This window comes from Biomphalaria glabrata, chromosome 12 (genome assembly GCF_947242115.1).
Source record: "Biomphalaria glabrata chromosome 12, xgBioGlab47.1, whole genome shotgun sequence".
NCBI classification, from domain to species: domain Eukaryota; kingdom Metazoa; phylum Mollusca; class Gastropoda; family Planorbidae; genus Biomphalaria; species Biomphalaria glabrata.
Genome location: NC_074722.1, coordinates 20,880,754 through 20,903,416, shown reverse-complemented (window position 1 = coordinate 20,903,416; position 22,663 = coordinate 20,880,754). Strand labels below are relative to the sequence as shown.

At 35.5% G+C, this 22,663-nt stretch overlaps 1 protein-coding gene across 7 annotated transcripts in view; it reads left to right on the top strand.

The window, feature by feature from the left end:
- Nucleotides 1-22,663, top strand: part of LOC106074311 (ATP-dependent 6-phosphofructokinase-like) — a 222,592-nt gene that overhangs the window by 116,039 nt on the left and 83,890 nt on the right. For all 7 annotated transcript variants that reach the window (XR_008773899.1, XR_008773898.1, XR_008773897.1 and 4 more), the window contains exon 14: nucleotides 16,687-16,768. Coding sequence is in view for 4 of the 7 variants with exons in the window: in XM_056005429.1 (XP_055861404.1) it covers nucleotides 16,687-16,768 (82 nt within the window). In the remaining 3 variants the exon portion in view is untranslated. The remainder of the gene's footprint in view (nucleotides 1-16,686; nucleotides 16,769-22,663) is intronic.

Here is a 22,663-nt window from a genome sequence, read left to right as displayed (position 1 = left end):
CTCTCATCTGCCAATTTAATTTGGACTTAATAATTACTGGTGGTATAACCAGGCCAACGCTGCAATCTCTATTTTGTTGACATCTTGAGATCCATTAGTCTACTGTGTGATATCATCTGCAGAGACAGCCCTGATACATCCTTGTGTGTGAAAGTACACAACCTTACATCTGTGAGGGTGATACACGGTATCGTACTGAAGCACATCATGTCAGCCCAGCACCAATAGCTGCCGTTCGTGGTGCCCTCACAAGTCATCGATGAGAGCTCGACAATCACTATCTCTTGAAACGCTCCGACATTGTTTGTAGAAAGAGCGTCCTCTATACAAACCTCACTACATATAGTCATTATACTCATTTTTTTCAGCGACTTTATTTTGTGATTTATCGGAGCTATAGTTAAATACTCACGATTTTTCAAGTGGACTCTACTGAAGTTGTACTTGTTGACGTCCTCCTCTTGATCGTTAGATTCTAAGGACATAGCACGTACCTGTACCACTGTGCATATTGTATCTAACCTGTTGGATTTTTATATAACCGAGCTTTGAGCTGATTGGATTATTTTTGTACCTAATTTTCTGGATTCTTACCGTACCTGAGCATATATAAGTATATTTGATACTCTTTTCATTGAACATGGACACTCATTAGTGAACAAGCATAAGTTGATGAACATATTAAAGTGAAAAGAATTAGATTACTATTTATCAGACTAAATAAGACTGTTAAGTAATTGAGCATTATTTGTTGCAATAACTTTTACATTGCAATTTGAGCTACTAAAACATATGTAATAAATAATTGACTACCTGAGTATTACATATTACTCACATTAATAACAAGACAAAAAAGTCACCATTGATAAGTGACTTACTAAGAATATAAATTGAAAATTTCATGATAACCTCTGTTGTTGAACCCAAAGTATTTATCTACTATTATTAGAATTAATTCATACATGAGCAATAATAATTGTTAATTATTATACTATTTCCATTTATAACTAGCTAGTGCCCAAATATCTAATCTAATTGCAACTAAACAGATCTTAGATTTTTTCTTATAGAACATGGACATAAAATAATGTATTTGATGGAGTATTTTCATTTCTTAAGGAACAAAAAAAGTAAAAAATGAAGCTGAACTTGTATCACACTTAGTTACATATAAAGACTGTCACCCAAACATCACTATTGATAAAAGAGGAATGTATAACTGAGCAGCAACAGTTACAGAAAATCTCCCAAGATCTCCTAATAAATTTAAATATGCCATAAACCTGTAATGTTTTTTCTGTGGCCTAGTGAGTTATACCCAAGCAGAATGTAAGAAAAGAAGAGCACCACAACAGCAATATTCAAAACAGAAACAATAGATGTGAAAGAGAGAGAAATAGCAGAAATGATCAGAGCTTTAGCCCAACAATATAACAGTGAAGCAAGAAACAGAACATGGCAAAGCTACAGCCCAACTAACACTAGATCATATCAAGCAAATAGAAGATGGCTAAACAATAACAGAATGTCAAGAAGAGATAAGTATCAAAGACAAGAGAGACAACTTGCAACGTACCACAATAAAAAAACAATTATAGCACTAGACAAAATATAGCAGCAGTAGTGACTGAAAGATCAATTCAAAACAGCAGCATATGTACAAACAAAAGTAGCTAAATTGAAAGTTTATCCTGCCTATGTAGATGGCATGAAAATCACTTGTGAAACCTGAGCAGATATTAGAAGACAACGTCACACTGAAATATAATAATAAAGATCTATTTGAAGTTTGTGAAACAGCATTAGTCTTCATAGAATTACCATGGTTAGCTGGTGAACATAAAGCCCTCATAAAAGATAACCCAACTGTAGATTTGATTATTGGAGAAATACCAGGAATTAAAGAATTAACTGAAGAAGATTTAACAGAATGGACTCATAGTAGTGTCACACACCGCTGTGACACAAAGTGAACTACTAGTGATTTTTAGTAATCATGTAACTACTTCGTGCCAATGCACGAGGAAACATTGGGTCGGTAGCAGACCACGGGGTGATTTCAGTTAGTTGATCTTGGACTCTTGTAGAGAGAGAAGTATTATGGATGTCCTATCCAGTGTAGTGATGTATAAGTATTAAAGTTATTATAATTGATTTGTATTCAGGATATATTTCATTGGATTATGATTTATGATGGCTGAAGTCGCCAATATCTTTTGTGAAATATTTTATATAATAAAAACCATGTCTGCTACCATGGTGTCTATTAATGATTCTAAGTGTTATGGTCGGAGAGTTCAGTATGTTAGTGTTCTTACGCACCAGCAAATCTAGTGCGTGTGAGAAAGTATTTAGTTAAGAAGATAAAGAACATTATAGTAGTACCAGAAGAGGTATCTACAACACACAGAGGTAGACCAATTCAAGACCGTCCAGGCCTACACAAATATCCAGAGGCCGTGACAAGTAGACATGAGCATGAACAAAATGAAACTACTAGGATGTAGACCAAAGACCATCCAAAATAACGTGCTGACTGATCTTTATGGAAATTTGTGGTGAGGACTTTTTTCTCTTATAAAGACAACACAACAGAAACATTCACATAAATAGAACAGACACAACATAAAGAGTTTATTCAGCGACTACACACAGACATCTTGATCCTTTTCATGTTTCCTGATCAACGAGTCTGACCAAATAAGAAGCGAACAAGCTTTTGTACCGCTCGGTTCTAGTCTTGATTAACAGAAGTCGCCCACTTCACGACGACTGTTGTCTTTAAGATTTTTCCGATTTTTTCTTAAACATTTTTGTTCAAAAAGTTCATTCAAATAGGATAGTGTTGTGCCTTTTATTTTTGATGCTTTGTTGTCTAAGTTGCGCAACAGTTTAGAATAAGAGTTGCCTTGCCAAAAACTTACACATGCTGTTTGTTTACAGTTTGTTTACAGTTTCACTGATTAAAATCTAATTCACTAGGTCTCATTTGATTCCCTTCGACTCAGTGGCGTAGCAAGGTACCAGTGGTCCAGGGTTCAAGAATATGTTGATGGGCCTCTCCTCTCCCTCCCCCCCATATGAAAAATTTTGTGTGACATAGAAATTGAAAAGTTTATGTGTATTGGTAAATTTACTAAAAAACATTCGAATCCAACTTCATGAACACATCTGACAGAATCATTTATCATTATTTTTGTTATTTCTAAAGCTAGGCTTTTGAAAATTGTTATGGTAACATATTGATATTCTAAAATAAATAATGTTAAAAAAATGTTTTTTTTAATGATGGTTGCTATGGTTACGGCGGCTGTATTGTTTATTGAATACAAATTAAAACTCATTTGTAAATACTAAGGATCAGAATTACATGAAATTTAATTAAAACATAAGAGAAAATGATATTTTAAATTGCTACAAGATTATTTTTTATTTTTTAAAATAATTTTTTAATTTTTAGTTTATTTTGACATAAAAAACAGGATAAATATTAATAAAAAAATTGAAAAAAAACCTCTGTACGAGTAAAGCATATTATGTCCTGAAGAAGTGTTTCAAATTTCAATAATTTTTTAACTTTTGGTTTATTTTGATATAAAAAACAGGATAAATATTAATTAAAAAAAACCTTTGTACGAGTAAAGCATGTCCTGAAGAAGTGTTTCAAATTTCATCAAAATCTAACAAGTAGTTGGGGAGAAATCCTCTGTAAGGCATAATGACATATGCAAAAACTAATATTCTGAGAAATGAGTTTAAAGTTTAGATTTGAAAATTCAGAATAAAAAGTATTAAAAAGTTTCACAAAAATTCATTATACAAATAAGATATATCATGTCTAGAAATCCTCTGTAAGGCATAATGACATATGCAAAAACTAATATTCTGAGAAATGAGTTTAAAGTTTAGATTTGAAAATTCAGAATAAAAAGTATTAAAAAGTTTCACAAAAATTCATTATACAAATAAGATATATCATGTCTAGAAATCCTCTGTAAGGCATAATGACATATGCAAAAACTAATATTCTGAGAAATGAGTTTAAAGTTTAGATTTGAAAATTCAGAATAAAAAGTATTAAAAAGTTTCACAAAAATTCATTATACAAATAAGATATATCATGTCTAGAACAAGTGTCTCACATTTCATTAAAATCTAACAATTAGTTTAGAAGAAATCCTATGTACAGTTAAATGACATATATGTGAAATTTTGATTTGTCGATTTCTGAAAAATGAAGAAAAAGCAGAAGAAAAAAAAGCTAAAACTGTCCTGCTTCATAAATAGGTCCCTATGCATCTCTTAACTCTTCCCTTCAAGCTTTTGCATCTTTCCTCATCTGGAGTCGTCTCATGACCACTTACTTTTTTAATACGCAGACCCACTTAATCGCTGGTTCTGTCGACTCAAACCAGCACGATGGGCATGAAACGTGTTTTTGCAGAACAGAATGTTTTTCATTCTCTTTGAAGCAACAAATCTAAAGTGAAAGTCACAAATATGACTGAAAATGTTACTTTGTTTAAAGAAGAAAATTTCTTTTTATCGCAAGTACTCCAAATCTTGGAATGCAATGACTCGTTGGCGTTTTAGGTAGCACCGAAAAAAACAATGTTGTAAGAGGGCTGGCTCGGAAAGGCGTTTGTATATTGTTTTCAAGTGGTCAACTTGTAGTTTATAATTTAGAAGAGTGCAGAGAAGCTTGCTATGTGGACCAAGAGCCTTATTTTTAGCAACAGCAGCATTGTAGAGGCACCACGAACCAGATCCAGTTGGGCACAATTTCTGCATATCAGAAACATTTTTGTGCTTTCTAATGGCTCTAGAGTCTAGAGTAATAAAGTGTTAACTTTTTTATAGTGAAGTACCTTTTTTTTACTACAATCAACAAATAAATTTTGAAGTGCATATCCTATGTCAACATGGTTGACACATTCTTCTTTCACTATGGGAATGTCACCATAAGGTCTAAGCTCAGTTATTCTTTTAAAACATTTAGCATCTCCATCATATAACTTTAATGTGTAGCGAAGCTTAAACTTTTAACTGACCTCAGCCATAATACCTCTAAATACCTGTAAATATAAAGAAAATTAAATAAAATATAGTTTAAAAACTTATTATTAATATTGTTTAGTGAATCTACAAAAAAAAAATCACAACTAATAGAAATTTAGAGAACAGAATTAAAAACTATACACAAAGACTTGATAGAAGTGTTAATTATATTAATAGACCTTCACCTGTGTAGTTGATTTCACAAAAAGGCTTGTGTGTTTCAAACCATTCTGCATACTGTGATGGGGATGTTTCTTTCATCTTTCTGCCAGTAGTTTGATGCGCACCATCAGTGTGGCGCGGAAGCAGAGTTACAACAATATATATATATATATATATATATATATATATAGTCTAACTAGCCCATTGTGACATAATGGATTTTTTTCCTTTGACGTAATTTGTAGTTAATTCTTTAAATGAAATGCTAAAATAACTCGGTACACCAATGTCTATTAACCCTCGAGAGCCTGCTCGTATTGATAAAGACATTTTTAGTCTCACTTTGAAGTGTGACGTGGTGGATTTGTTTTTCTAACATGGAGTTAATTCTTTAAATGAAATGCTAAAAGTACTCACTCGGTGCACCAATGTCTATGAACCCTCGACAACCTGCCCGTATTGATGACATTTTTTTACTCTAACTAGGCCGTGTGACGTAGTGGATTTTTTCCTTTGACGTCATATGGAATAAATTCTTCAAATGAAATACTAAAACAACTCGGTATAGTAATGTTTAATCTGACTCGTATGGCATAATAGCTAGATTTAGATCTAATCTAGATTTTTTTACACTAGATCTAGATTTTTTTTTTACACTAGATCTAGATTTTTTTCTTACTGTTTATTTTTAAAACTAGATTTAGATTTATATTGTAATTAAAATCATTGTAGATTCTAGACCAAGATTTTCTAGATCTAGTTTAGAATGTTTGTTGTTTTACATGTTTCAAATGTTCCTTCAGAGTTAAAGATGTTTACTTCCTAGTCCAAACCTCCCCCAAGACGACGGGGGATGGGAGCGGTAAGGGTTTGAACCTGGGACCATCGATAAATCCAAACGACAGTCCAGCGCGCAAAGCGCACGACCAGGCAACCATGATTTAGACTAGATCAAGATCTATAATTTAATTTTCTAGACTTAAAGTGTAGATTTTTATTTCCAAATGTCTAGATCAATATTGCAGTGTTATAAGATACTAAAACTAATATACTATTTTTAAATTTAATATTGCATTCAGTCTATTAATAGATTATTTAGTTGTTTTTTTTTTAATAAATCTTTTCTAAATGACATCTTCATTATTCCAGATTTATATTTTAGATCTAGATCTAGTAGATATAGATTTTAAAGGGAAACTCCGATGGTTTTGACAATTTTTGATATAATATGTGTTTTGATTTACAGATAATGAATATATAATTCTTTTATTTTTCTTTGCAATAATAACTTAGTAATTGATGTTTTTTTCCGACGTAATTTTCCTGCGCATCCAAAACAGTCAGACTTTCACCGGGTTTCTATGTGACGTCACAAATGCGTTTTAATCTATTGACTTATTGTATAACAGGAGACCATACAGCAAAGTTTACATTCTCGTAAAAGAAATATATCTTGGTCTATGCAGTTAGATCTAGGATCTTGTAAGCAAAGAGAAAATGCGTATTAAAAGTAGATTTACATGCTTGACTAACCACGGCAGTGTGCATTTTCTCGCCAGACCACTCAACACAAAACAAACACTATCGCTTGGTTGTCTTGTCATGACCAACTGCACGTAGTCTCGACTAGCCTTACACTGACCAGTTTGTTCGAATCAGTCAGACACACGATCTATTTACTTCTTGGGACATGGTCAGGGTTAGATGAAAATGTTTTTTTTTCTCGAGTTGATTATCTAATTGCTTTTAGATCTATCTATACATGTATATATATATTGTTATGACTCTACATTGCGCACTGTCATTTGGCGCGACATTGTGTACCAGAGGACACGATAGAGAACAGAGGAAGGAAGATGGCCGATGATTAGCAATGTAAACAAGAAGGCCTGAGATGTGATTCTAAGTTTGGCTCTAGATGTAGTTTATAATTTATTATTAAACATTCTGTTTTATATCCCTTTCGTTGAGGTTAATTGCTAAGTTAAAGCAATTGGTGTCAGAAGTGGGATCCTCAACGAAAGGGGAGAAGATGGTCTAGATCTATGTATAGGACATTGAACGATTCCATTTTCGGGTAAATCGACATAAGTTTCGGTTTTAGTTGATCAACGTTTGAATACTGGATGGCGTCTAAGAAAACACTTAGTCAACTGTCATTACAGGAACTTAGACATTAACTCAGAGGTAGAGAGCTGAAGGTGAGCGGCAACAAGGAGGCACTTATGGAGCGTCTTAGGCAAAACATGATAGAGGAAGAACAGGACCCGGAGACCTATTTATTTGAAATAGAACCGACTATGATGGAGCTTTGGAACATGATACAAGAACAAGGCAAAACAAATACTGACTTAGGACACTCATTGAAGGAAGACATGAAATCAGGACAGGATGAACTTAAAAAAGAAATGGGTAATGAACTGGGCTCTATAAAATCATTTGTGACCGAATTGAAAAATGGCATAGACAGTTTCAAACAACAATTAAGAAATGAGGTCGCTGAATTAAGGTCCCAAATGGTGGGAGATGTTGATTCTAAAATTCAACAATTACGAAATGAAATGAAGGCGGAGCTGGAAAAGAAACAAGATGGGGGGCCACTGTGACTGAAATGACGGGGAAGATTAAACCACCGGTGTTTGACGGCTCTGTGTCTTGGTCGGCGTATCGATTACAATTCGAGGCGGAGGCGCAAGTCAACAGATGGGTTACCAAGGCAGAGAAGGCAACTGGTCTTATGTTGGCACTCAGAGGAAAGGCAGCCGAATTGTTACAGACTATGACGGATCGGACAGACTACGATGTCATGGTCAAAACAATGGAACTACGATACGGCAATGAACACCTGCAGGAAGTTTTCAGGATGCAATTAAAGAATCGACAACAGAAAAACGGAGAGACCTTACAGGAATTAGCAGCAGACGTAGAACGTCTCGCCCGTCTTGCTTACCCATCGGCAACACAGGAACTTTTGGATGTTCTGGTCAGATGCTTTCATAGATGGAGTGCGAGATTCGGAACTTAAGAAAGCCATCCGAATAAACGGAAAACGGAAAATCAACAAAGCCCTCATCTATGCCCTGTCCTACGAAGGTTTCAGCGAGGAACATACACTATTGTTGAACGTTAAATGTGCGGAAGAGGAGGATCTGCCGAGGCTGATTCGAAGAATGGTGGAAAAGGCTTTCAATGAACGGAAACATTATCAGACCTCAAGGCGTAGTAAAAAGACTTTTCGTTGTTGGAAGTGTAACACTCCAGGTCATTTACGGAGGAATTGTAACATGTTGTCCCAAGGCCAAGGCTGTGCATCGGAACGTCAACCCCTACGATTCTACGGGCTTAGGGAGCAAGAATTGGCAACCCAGAAAATCGAAACTCCGAGAATAAAGACTCCTTTCAGAGTGTTAGAACAAAGCAGAACCTTCAGAGTGCAGGGAAAGATTGGCGCTGGTTCTTATAGGTTCCTCTTGGACACAGGCGCTACGCGGTCGATAGTTGGACCCAGTCTGATTGCTGATCAGGAAATAATACGAGTGAATGGCTACACTCTTAAAACGGCAGGTGGCAAACTGTTACCTATATTAGGACAGGTACGGCTTAACTTTGAAATAGGAAGTCAACCATTTAGTCATGATTTTTTGATCGCCAATGTTGTCGTCGATTGCATCCTTGGTCTGGATTTTATGCAGGAATTCGGTTTATCTCTAAACATTGGAAGTGGAACTGTACAATATGGACACATAGAGTTCCCATTGCTTGATGATAGTGTTGAAGGCATTCAGGTGAAACGAATCGAACATACGACCTTACCAGAATGGTCTAATCAGTCAGTAAACAGGTATCATAAAAGGGACAAACTGAAGTGGAACAAGCTGGAAGGCAAGCTACATCCTAGAAGAGCGGAGATTGAAACATCAACCAATCATTGTTGTGGCTATACGGGTAGTTACAAGGAAAGTGTTGGTGGTGGCAGCGCCGTCGATGATCATAATGACAAATCAGATGCGTCTAGCTTTCAAAATAAACAAAAGTGGCAACCTTTTCAACGATAAGCGCAGACCCGAAAAGAAAACGCTAGATGAAGAAAATAAAGGAGTGACCTTATAGGCAGAGTGAAACTATTGCTTTCGATGTCCTTGATATGAGTGCTTCAATGGGCATGACCAAATCAGACAACGTTAGGTCTGTGTCCAATACTCCTGTTTGGCTACCAGTACTAACTGCAGACAGAAATTTAATAAGAACTGTCCGGGCGGCACCTCGAATGAACAATTACAAATACCAGAAAAATCATCAACATGTCTGTACTTGACAAACGTGTGTACGTCTGCCTTCACAAAGCAGAGTAAAAGATGAATCAATTTCAGCGGAAACTGGACACTGATAATGTGGTTAATGGACATGTGTAGAAAGGCCTACCTTCTGGAGATGGCTGAGAATGACAGTGTGTTTATGGCCTGGCCTCCAGTGGGACTATAACTTTCTTGCCAGAACTTGATCTGCACTGACAATTCTTCAGCCCTGTCGTAAATCTGGTCATGTTCGGGACGAACATAACTAAGGAGGGGGCAGTGTTATGACTCTACATTACGCACTGTCATTTGGCGCGACATTGTGTACCAGAGGACACGATAGAGAACAGAGGAAGGAAGATGGCCGATGATTAGAGATGTAAACAAGAAGGCCTGAGATGTGATTCTAAGTTTGGCTCTAGATGTAGTTTATAATTTATTATTAAACGCTCTGTTTTATATCACTTTTGTTGAGGTTAATTGCTAAGTTATAGCAATATATATATATATATATATATATATATATATATATATATATATATATATATATATATATATATATATATATATATATATATGTACTAGCTTTAATTTTACCCGGCTTTGCTCGGGTTTTTCTTTCTACAAATAGCATGCATATATTCCGTTTGAATAATCAATAATGACGTGAACAAAAAGATGATAATTTAAAAAATAAATCATTTCATCTAGTATTTTATAATCAAATCGAACGCGTGAACGTAATTGTTTATTGTTAGTTTAATTTTCTGTAGCCTTAGATTTAGAATCTAAACAATTTGAATGCCACAGTAGTCTAGTCAATAAATACAAACTTTGAGCCTATTATAGTAAAAGACTATAAACACTGTGATGTGAGCTTGTGTCGACCTAGGTGTAATGTGTTGATCTAGATACATTAGCCGTGTTTCATTCATCATTTTGTAGCTAAAATGCTAAGAGGTCTAAATGCGCATAAGTAAATCTTAAAGAAAAAAGTAAATTGAAAATAAAGACTTAAAATTAAACCGAATCGGTAACTGTAGGCTTAAATGCTTTAAAAAAACATATTGGAAAGTAAATTGTACTATGTAAGTAGTTTATTAGTTTAATAATATGCCTTTATAGTGCGCGATGTTATGACCTCTGACGTTCATTTCATTTGTATCACTACGCGATATAATGGTGCCGCAAGTTACGGAAGAGTATGTCAAGACGTTTAAAGCTATTTACATTTAGAGCGAACGATTTTATGTAAAAAATGTTTTGTAAACTTAAATTTGAAGATTAATGTGCATCAAAAAAATGAAATGAATAGACATGTATTTGTATTTCGATGTGTAAAATAACAAAATTATGTTTTCTTGAATGAGAGCTAATTTAGGTCTAGAGATTTTCATCTCTGCGCATGCGTGACCTCTCCATCTTGTCTCGTCGTTTAGACACAGAATGTAAACATGGCCTAGATTTATAAGATACAATACTTGTATAGAGTTGGGCAACTTTTTTTTTGAGGGTCTTAAGTTTGTTTTAGGGCTACAATACATACACTATGGTCTAAGTTAGTACCCAAGGAACATTTTTGACACGTTTTATCAAGATCGGTGAAACAGTTTTGATTTCTATGCGGGGACATACATACATACATACGCCTTACTTTCTGCTTTATATATTAGATAACTGTATCATAGCTCTGGACTAGGCCGTCACTAAGCCTAACAGCCTAACAGCTACTGTAAGAATGAAGCGATACGATTGGTCAAATCTAGTTTCTCTTTCAGTATTGTTGAGGCAAGTGACGTTTGACATGGTTTAAAACAAAAATCTCATAGAACCCCCTTTTTTTTAGATGTCAAGAATTTGCTGACTAATATATTAAATATAAATGTTTCTAAGCATTTAAATAAAAATGGTAAAATGTTTACTATTACAACTTTTTACGCAGAATTTAAATTTGTGAATCTCTGTAATTCGAAAAACCATCGGAGTTTCCCTTTAAGACTGCTAAATCAGAAGTTTAATTTAGGTAGATCTACATCCTCATTCTAGTTCCATATAAATCAAAATAACAATAGCTCTGTTGGAGCTGGGACATCGAGCAGACGTTGCCGAAGTACAAGCTCAATGCCTTGTTCTTTTCTTTTTTTTCAATTACAAATTAATACCAAAAGATTATCTAAAATCGCTCGTCTGACATATTGTACACATCCGGTAGTTATCATTCCTTATTGTGTAATATATCTCTTTATCAATAATAGGCTATAAGTTATTAAGTTAACAGCAATGCCTGGTGGTAGGGTTAGCGCGCTGGAGAGATTATCTCGACGGTCCTGGTTTTATACCCGGTGTCATACCCTGCTCGCTGCCATCCACCGTCGTCCAGCGTGAGATTTGGATAAGGAAGTAAATTATCTTTAACTTTGAAGGAACATCCAAAACATGTAAAACATTTTACAGAAAAAAATATTTTTACAAGCCAAATGAATCTTTGAAACATTATTACTTTTGACAATCAAAACAGAATTACGTCTTGAATATTCCTTTGCGAGTAGGCGGATCCGACTCCGACGGGGGACTTCTTTGAGTTTGTGTGACAACACAAACTCTCTTTGTAATCTTGTTTTCCACTGAGATAAGTCCTTGATCTACTATTGATAACAAATATAAAAACCTTTATAGATTTTCTGTATGATACCAAAAAAACGTCAATGTGTGAGAATTGCATTTAGTCAGGTCTGGACAGTGTACAGAAAACATGCAAAGAAACTGAACCACTTCCACATGACATATCTGAGAAAGATACTGAATGCCAAATGGCAAGACAAATTACATGCAACACAGACCCAGCCACCTGGGAGACAGAGGCACGTGACAGAGCATCATGGCGTCGCGCTGAGAAAACTGGCGCACAGGTTGCTGAGGAAAAGAGAACAACGCTGGCAGAAGAAAAACGCCAGAGGAGAAAAGAAAGGCAAACGACACTAGCTCCAGCTGGAATAACCTGCCCAGTGTGCGGCCGAACATTCCGGGCTCACTTAGGTCTCACCAGCCACATGAGGAGGCATAAAACCCCAGTGCAAAGCCCTCAGTCCCCTGGATGACAAAGTGGTCATCATCGAACCACGATGGACGAACTATAGTCAGGTCTTCTAAAACCAGGTTAAAATATGACAGCCGCAAGGAGAGTCAAAGGCTTGAATGTTCATGCAAAGAACGTGCACTTCATGTTTGCACTATTGTTATATCCCTGGCCAGGACAATCGGCGATATCCAAACTTCCAAGAATGGCGAAAAGAACCTATAACAAATCCTTTCTGTTGAGTAGTCAACGTCTAGAAATTCCATGAAGTGTTCTCCACCTTAACTTCTGAATTTGATACGTTCACAAAACGCAATAGAAAAGACATCTGTGTTTTGTGGCTAACATCGACAAGTGAAAATGTTGTCTTTACCGAAACTGAAAGTGGTATTTCGAAACCAAAAATATCATGTTAAGAGCTTGCATGGTACCGGGTAATTAGTATCATAAAGGTACTACGAAAGGCTACAAAAGTATTAAGTAACATGTCATAGTTTATAAGAACTGATCTGGTTTTCGAAGCTGAAAGTGACAATATAATCTTAGATTGCGGGGCCCCAACCTATCGATAGATAGGTTGTTGAAATCTCCACTGTGTATTTTATAACTGTAAATAAATACATCCTCTATTTCTACCTCCTTTCGTTGAGTTCTTGATTTACCACAATATTTTTCGTTTCCTTGCCTTCGATGTTCAATATAATGTTTTATTTACATGGCAATCTTGTTGAGCTGGACATTGTAGAAGATGTCAAATGTTCTAGTTAAGAATGGCTATTGACATCCCAATATTTTTTAAAATTTTTAGGTGTACATGTGTTTGAACATTGTAATTTGTGTTCATTTATTTTTATTATTATTATAATTGGTGGAAGAGAGGCAAATGAAAAAAAAACTAAGTTCAGCTCCAAGCTCAGCTTGAGAACTAGTACAGGGCTGATAAACAATACATATATATATTGTTACGAATCTCTCTATGCAGGCTCTCTGCAAACTGCACCATAAACCACCAACGTAAAGAACTTGACAACTCAGGGCACCAGAGTAACGTAACACTTTAATAGTTGAATAAATAACAGCCAATACTGTACAATTGACAACACGTACACTGTACAAATATCTCTCCGTTAATAGCCGTACCGCCGTATCAACTCTTGCACTGGCCTCTCCGTCTCGTTCCGGGCTTGCACTGGGTTCAACAGTTCAGGACTGACTTCACACACTGGGCTCATTATGTCGGACTCGATCACAGACCAAGATCAAGACGCCAGTCGTCTCAACTGTACTTTACAGTACTCCGCACTGAACCGTCGTAATGCTCCGTACAGAACCACACCGTTGAACTGTGCTGTAGTCGACCGTGTTCTGAACCCCTGCCGTGAACCTTCTGGGGCGATTTGCGTCGGCTGACTACACACACACCACTACCCCCATCTGTTCCACCACCAGATTTATAACAATATATATATATATTATATATATATATATATATATATATTTATACATGGGCGTAGCCAGGATTTTTTTTCGAGGGGGGCTTTGGGGGGGGGATCCCCCCGACCCCCCCCCCCTCGCAAATAATCTTTATTGCATTCTGACCCTTCATTCTTTCGGAAGAAGTTCTTCCATGAGTTAGGGGAAAAATTGTAGATTCTCCGCCATTACTAGCAAAGGGGGTCTGGGGGAGTGCTAGGAGCTCCCCCAGCGCGGGGCGTAGCCCCGCCGCCAAGCACTATTTCTGATATTGAAAGCCAACAAAATGCATATTCTGAGGTATCTACAGTGCATTTTCCTGCTATTAAAAAGTTGTATTTCAAAAACCTAATGTGCTATTCTTACTGACTTAGACCCTCCCGCGCCGTTTGGCGCATTTGCCGTCAAGCTGTTTCCATAAAATTGTAGATTTGTGCCGCCAAGCACTATTTCTGATATTGAAAGCCAACAAAATGCATATTCTGAGGTATCTACAGTGCATTTTCCTGCTATTAAAAAGTTTTATTTCAAAAACCTAATGTGCTATTCTTACTGACTTAGAACCTCCCGCGCGGTTCGGAGCATTTGACGTCAAGCTGTTTCCATAAAAATCTGTCACTGGTAATGTCTGAAGCCTCTTCCCACCTCAATGAATGAGTGGCGTCAAGTTGTACTAGAATATCATTGCAACTCTTCTTATGCGTAATTCATTTTGTCGGAGAACATGCCCCGCAAACCTCATGCGTCGCTCTCTCACAATCCTACTAAAGGGTCGACTCCCAGTTCGGCATAGGATTTCCTTGATTTAGACCCGATCTCTATAACTGACTCCTAAAATCTCTTAGCCATCTTTGTTGAGCCACATTTAGTGTTTTTCAATTTCGGCAGATGACTATTCACTGCAGTTTATTAAGGTAGCCCTGCCACTGGTAAAAATGTGTAACCTCTCTTGAATACGTTCTCGGAATTAAGTGACTGTAGTTTGCATTAGATTTTATATCGAAAAGAGAAGTTTTATCGTCAAAATCATCTGTTGGGGGTTTTCCACCTCAAAATGCTCTGTAGGGGGATCTTAAACTCAAAACCATCTGGAGGGGTTTTAAACTTTAAAAAAAACGCCATCTGTAGAAGAGGGGTTTAAACTCAAAATCCCCTATTGGATTGGCTACGCTCAAATAATTTTAGTGTGTAATTTGCTTTTTTTTTATATTGAAGAGGTATTTTTTAGCATCAAACCCCTCTGAATGGGGGTTTAAACTCAGAACCCCTTTTGGCAACGCTCATACCATTTTGAGTGCGTAATTTGCTTTTTTTCTTACACTGAAGATGTATTTTTTAGCCTCAAACCACCTGGCGGGGGGTTTCAACTCAAAACCCCTTTGGCTACGCTCATAGATTTTAGAGTGAGTAATTTGCTTTTATTTATATTGAAGAGGTACTTTTTAGCTTCAAACTCCACTGGAGGGGAGTTTAAACTCAAAATCCTTTTGACTACACTCATAACATTTTGAGTGTATAATTTGCTTTATTTTTATTATTAAAGAGGTATTTTTTACATTCAAACCCCGCTGAAGTGGGGTTTAAACTCAAAACTAAGTCAAAACCCATTTAGCTACGCTCATAACATTTTGAGTGCGTATTTAGCTTTTTTTTTATATTGAAGAGGGGGTTTATCGTAAATTTTGGAGGGGGGTTAAAAATCAAAATCTCCCTTAACTAGCTCTTGGAATAAGGGGATTTTCGTTTGCATTTTTTTTTTGGTTTTATTTTATAGAAGAGGGGGAGTTAACTGCAAAAACCCCAAGTAGGGGGTTTAAAATCAAACCCCCCTGGTAGGGGGTTTTAAACTCAAAACCCCATTGGTTGTGCCCGGGCAAGTGATGGTTTAGTATTAAAATCTCACCTAAAATAAACAAAATCAAAGCAAAAAATCATTTACTAAATTCCGATCCCCCCCCCCCAGGTCGGGGGGGGGGGTTGAACCCCAACCTCCCCCCGGCTACGCCCATGTATATATATATATATATATATATATGTATATATATATTTTTTTCTTTCTTTTGTATATAGAAAAGAGACCTTTCACTGTATCCATCTCCACCAACTCAACCCCATCCCAGTGCAGCACATATATGTCTGTTATAAACACTTTTACAGATAGTTCTTTAGCTAATATACATATTTACAACCGATTTTTTTTTATTAAATTATATACATTTTTACTATTTGAGTTACTAATAGACTTTTTTTTTAAATAAATTAGTTGTCGGCCTATAACATTTAGCACTTGAATAATAAAGGGGAAGTAACCGTTGAAGGAAGATGGGCACGACATGGCCTAAATTGTGCCGATGTGCCAAAAACCCCAAAAATCAAATATTTATCCATACAAATACAATGATATCGGCTGCCTGGTATGTTAATGTTTTGACATGGATAATAGATATTACTTTTGTGTTGGTGTCTTTCATCTACAGTGTGTGTACAATTATAATCAAAATACGTTGAGTTGAAATGGTAAAAAAATTCCTTAACTTTAAAAAATCGTTCATCAAAAATAACTTTGTACATTATAATGTCCAGTGATTCTCTCATTTAGCATTTACTTTTTATCCTTTACAGGCCAATTGTAAAAAACTTAATTATTTATGAAAAACAAGTGAAAGTTATTCCACATCCCAGTCTGGTGGGTTCTTCTAGAAAAGTAAGTCTTACCATAGATTCTTTCATCTGTTGTGAAGACATTTTGTGTTATGTTTTCTTTGAGGTGAAAACCAAATGACTTATCAACCAGGTTTAAAGACACAAAATGTTTATTACTAAACAAAACTATATAATTTCATTTTCATCCTTGGTAATGACGCAATAATAATAAAAATGACTTAAAAATTTCCAATCTCAGAATAAAAATAAAACTTTCTCCCTCCATAGGAAGATTGAAACAAATGAACATGTGTTTGTTCAGCACAATTTCATGCTTTGGTTTGCTTGGGAGTTTTGATTTGTTGTTTCTGTTTGTTTTCATTCAATACAAGAAAAACATTAAAAAGTATATTTTTTAAGAAGACTCCATCACCTCCATTATTAAACAAAGTTAAACCATTATTAAATATAATAAAATAATTTTAAAAATACTAATGTAAAAAATATTTTATTCAATTGGGTATCGACGAACCCGTGACACCGTCAGCGGACAAAGCATACATGTGCGATTATTTAATGGTATGTTTATTATAGGGACATCTAGATCTAACACTAGACCGAAAGTTCTGATTTAGAACTGTTAAGATCTAGTCTACATCTACTTCTATATTTAGAATCTAGATGTAATCTGCATTAGATTTACTTTAAAATGTTGAATAATTTAAATGTAGACCTAGGTTCCACGAAGTTCTGACTTGAATATAGGTATTGTAATAAAAGGCATCTATGCTGTTTTAGTAATTCGTAAAATCATCTTGCCAAAACAATCAAGGTCACATTGTATATCATGTTTGAGTCTTTAAATGAATGAGCGTGACCTAACAATAAAGTAATAAAGTGATCATTGTTCTATTTCAAATATACCTAATACATCCAAGTGATTACCATTATACTCCTCCGGTGAGGTAAAATTGTTCCTCTTAGGATACTCAATGGAGTTTCCATTTCCCGGTGAGATGGAGATATCCTGTCCCCACGCGGACGATGTTAAAGAAAAACTTCATGGCCAGGGCAAGGTACCTCATGATATTTTTTTGTTTCCATTAGTTATACAAGCATAGCATCATCTGCAATATCTAGAAATCATCTTTATCTCTCTGTAAGGGGGAGAGAGAGATCTACAATATAGATCTACATTAAAATTTAGTAAATGTAGATCTAGTTCTAATTATGCATATCTGATGCTCTAAAAAGTAGGTTTACTCGAATGCAAGACTCTTTAAGTATAAAACTACGTTACAGTGTTAATGTAGTGCCACACTGTTGTTCACGTGTATATAAAACACTACTTATTAATTGTTGTTTTAAAGTATATTCCACTTATATGTATACTAAATAGATTTTTTCCCTTTGAAACAATAAAATACGCTTTTTTTTGTAAATGTAAGTTAAAAAGTTTGACAGTAATTTCTTAATTTAGAAATGCAATTTTGAAAAAAAAAAAAGTGAAAAAAAATTTAAAACCGTTTGCATATTATGTTATAAAAATGCCAAATAGTCACCTCCAGTACTAAATAGTCTCTGGTGTTTTTTACTCTTAATATTGTTTGTAAAAATAGTATCTTTTTATGAAAAAAACCTGCTTGCATTGTTGATTTTAAAAATTAAATATTTTTCACTTTCAGAAAAGAAAAACGTAGCCATTGCATCAGAACTTTGAAAAGTCTAAAATATCATGATGTCGGATTTTCTTTTTAGTTTACGAGATCTAAACGGGACAGACGGACTGGTCAACATAAAACTAATAGCGGCTATTTCCATTCCAGGGGCGCTATAAATAAACTACATACGTTTTGAGTACATCTGGACTAAATCTAAGATTTTCTGGTCCATGTAGGGTCTACATAAGTGGAATATATTTTACTAGTATGATCAACGCTGTAGGTGTTTCATTGTCAATATTAAGATGTTAAGACGATTCGATTAAGTGCCATATCTCACGATTTGTTTTGATTTCTATTACTATTATTCTATTCTACTATTATTATTATTTCTATTATTCTATTGATTGTGTTGATCAAAAATGCGATTATGATGTTTTAATTTCGTATAGCCTTCTCTCTTTGAACAATTTCAGAACTCTCAAACAATATTATGCTGACGGAGATATTACTTTAAAGTATAAATTCAAAACTGAAGTCCTTTTAAAATAAATACAAAAACTTTATTCTAGACCTTGGAATCACTATGATAATATACACACTTCATAAATGTACAATACAATTTAATTTAAATATATTTATAATAGTCGCTTATTTCTCCTCGAAACTGAATATCACCGTCCTTATATACCTTTTTCGATCTACGTATTTCCACCCTTTTCTGGAACCACCCAATCTCCTCTCTAGCCGGAAACAGTTAACAACTCCTCCTATGTTATTTTAAAGCTGACGAAAATTCTATCAACAACATACATCTATGACCTTGCGCTGCAAATATTCGATCTAAAAATAAATTAGTGCAAAGAAGTTGTTTTACTATTCGTAACATATTAACCCCTTGACCCCTTTAGCATTTCGTGTGCAATAAAAACAAGGTTGCAAAGACAGTTTGTGTGGATACACAAACTCTAAATTGGCCCCCGAATTGGCCAACCCAGGCAGGTAAAAAAGGCAGGTTTCAATATTTTCAGAAAGAATATCAGAATGAAATTTTATCAAAGGCAAATGACAGAGAAAAATGGAGAAAGAAGTTTGACAGATCTTGTGTGGTGCCCCAACTGTCCAGCAGACCAAGGGATAGGTGAAAGTGAAGGTGAAGTTCGATGTGAACCTGGCCTGATGTCATACAATGATTATCTAATTGATCTAATTGTTTTGTAAAGTGTCAATCTCTTATTCAAAGCCTCAAAGCCTCGTGATCGCTGTCCATCCCGTAATAGGCCATACAGGAGTCGTTTAGGGATGAGGCGGTCTTCCATTCTGCAGATGTGGCCTGCCTCTGCCCATTGTGCAGCAGAACATTCCGGGCTCACAGCCCTATATATATATTAGCCATATAGTACCCGCGGGTCTTAATTTGCGTATCACTTATATAGTTTATTAGAAACAATTAAACAAAATAATGATTTTATAACTAAAGCGAATGTGAATGTAAAAATAGTATGAATGGAGCTATTAAAATAGCTAATCGACCTAAATTCATGTTTTTAATAAAACATTTCATATATGCCTCTCTCTCTCTCTCACTCTCTCTCTCTCTCTCTCTCTCTCTCTCTCTCTATATATATATATATATATATATATATATATATAAATCTAGATCTAGAGTCTAGATACTATTATAATAGATGTATAACTGTATATTATACGAGTGAATTCAAAGGCTCAACAAGCTTATTAATTATTGTATGTTAGTGTATTTAATAACCCCCATATAGGGCCTCATCTTGCCTGTCCAATTATATTGTGTTTTTATAGCACATTTTAGATTATCGGGACACATGAATGGAACTATTAAAATGTATGTCAACGCGGCTAAAGTCACATTTCGGAAAATTGTTTTTGAAACACACATTTGAAGGTTAATTTTATTAAATAATGAAATTTTATTTGTTTATTCCATTACAATATGTTGATAGATGGACAGGTGACCATGTTAAGTCAGCTGGGGTGGACGTAATATCAGCATGTTGACACTATATAGAGGTCAATCATAGACATTGACCATTTGCAAACCAGAATGGATTAATGCAACATTTCTAGACAGCATAATAATAAGGCTTGTCTTCAAATCCAAAAATTAGCGAGGAATGCAGTATTTTTCGTGTTCTAGACACCATACTAATAAATATTACCGTTGAATTACTTTTCCTAACTCCTGCGTTGGATGTTTTGATCTAGTGTTTTGCTTTGATACTGATATGCTTAATAATTTGGGATGTTAAGTAACTCATTGTTATTACATTTATTACATACTATATGTACTTAGCCACTAAGTATTAGGTAATTAGGCCCTATACGCGAGGACCAGAAGCGGTGTTTTTCCTTCAAAACACGTTCCTGATAACCAGTTTATGGTATGAAATTGTAACAAATACATCAACCCACTATACAACCCAGATTGCACTTTACTTCGGCTTAAATAATTACAATATACATGTATATATTCTAATAGTTTATATTCTACCTCGACAAACAAGTTACAAAAATTAGTTTGTAATATCTGTTAAAAAATGCTGACCAACTTAAATGGAGTGATAGAGTTTAAAACAAAAAGGTAAAGAAAAAAAGGAAAATACAAATATAACATTGGAATGCTATTAATAAGTGGTGCTAAATGTTTCGTATATAGCTATTTACTAGACATGTAAGTACGGTATTCGGCTCCAGCCGGATATCTTATTTTACTATCCTGCCATATCCTATCCGGGGCACCCCTATTGTATATTTACAATTTTATTTCGAAGACGGCTCTAACGATTTTAATTAAAATTTGCAGCTATTTATATTTATATCAATGAGAAAAACTATTCTCAGCTTATTGGCATTGAGAAAACTCGAGACTAAGCGTTATATAGATTTGAAAATGTTTCATTATCGTAAAATCCTATACTCTTAAGCGAGCAATTCTTGTATGTATGTATGTATATATATTTAATATCAGGTGACCCAGCCTCGCTCGGATAAATAATTTGTTAAGGAAGGATATATACCCGAAGTCATTTTGGGAATATTGTTGTAATTACGAAAATGAACGATCGGGTAAAGACTATCAATCCGAACAGTTGCTTTTTCGTTCTGTCAGTTCTCAAAGTAATTGCGATTAGAATAGAAAGTCCCCCCAACAGTAGGCCTATAGAACACCACAGCTCATGTCTTAACGTTTTACATTGCTTCTTTCGCGTATAATATTGGGCTATTATAGGCTTGGAAGAAAGTCTTTGCAGTGAAACTTCTAAAATGGTTACTTTCTGTCATTAAATATTGCAATTAATATATTCATTATGGCTCTGAGACATGGATACTTTACAAAAAACAACTACGACTTCTTGAGTGCTTTCACCAAAGATGCTTGCGCTCCATCATGGACATACGGTGGCAAGACCGCACTACAAAACAGCGATGTCGTTGCCAACGCCGGTATGGACAGTATAGAGTAGTATAGACGGATTTCTTATAGTCCGACAGTTGCACTTGGTAGGGCACGTATCCCGTTTGGAAGACGAATGTATGCCAAAGGCAGTTTTTTTTTAAGAGCTAAAAGGTGGTCGACGTAACAGAGGCGCCCCACGGAAACGCTTCAAAGACCAGCTTAGGCGTCAACTTTCCTTGGCTGACATAGAAGAGAGCACCTGGTTGTATGCGGCCGCCGAACGAGACAGCTAGAGGTCACTCACGAAGGCCGCGGGATACTCATTTGAGACCAAAAGAAAATCTGCTGCCGAGGACAAACGCAGACGGCGAAAATAAAATCTAAATCGACCACCTGCGGACAATGGTTATGCTTGCCATTTTGTGGCAAAATATGTAGGTCACAGCTGGGGCTGCGCACCCACGGGAAATACTGCATTCCTCACAAATCTTCGGACTCGAATACAAGCCTTATTATTATGGCTTTAGTAAGAATCATCAAGTGATGCAAAATTTCTACGTTATAGTGTAAAACGTGCACCTAGTAACAAAGTAAAATCGCGCATTGCGTTAGTATTCTAAAGAAGCGTTATTGTGAGGCATCTCTGTTACTCCGACAACCTTTCAGCTTACTAAAAATAAAACATTGCCAAAATATGTTCGTCCCCCATACGGAATTAGTGCCCTGCAATGCGTGACTGTCGGATTATAAGAAGTTCATACCATTTTGCAAGAATATCGCTGTTTGTATTGCGGTCTTTGGTGAAGTCGTTCAAGAAATCTTAGCTGCTTTCTATAAAGTACTCATATCTCAGATCCACATA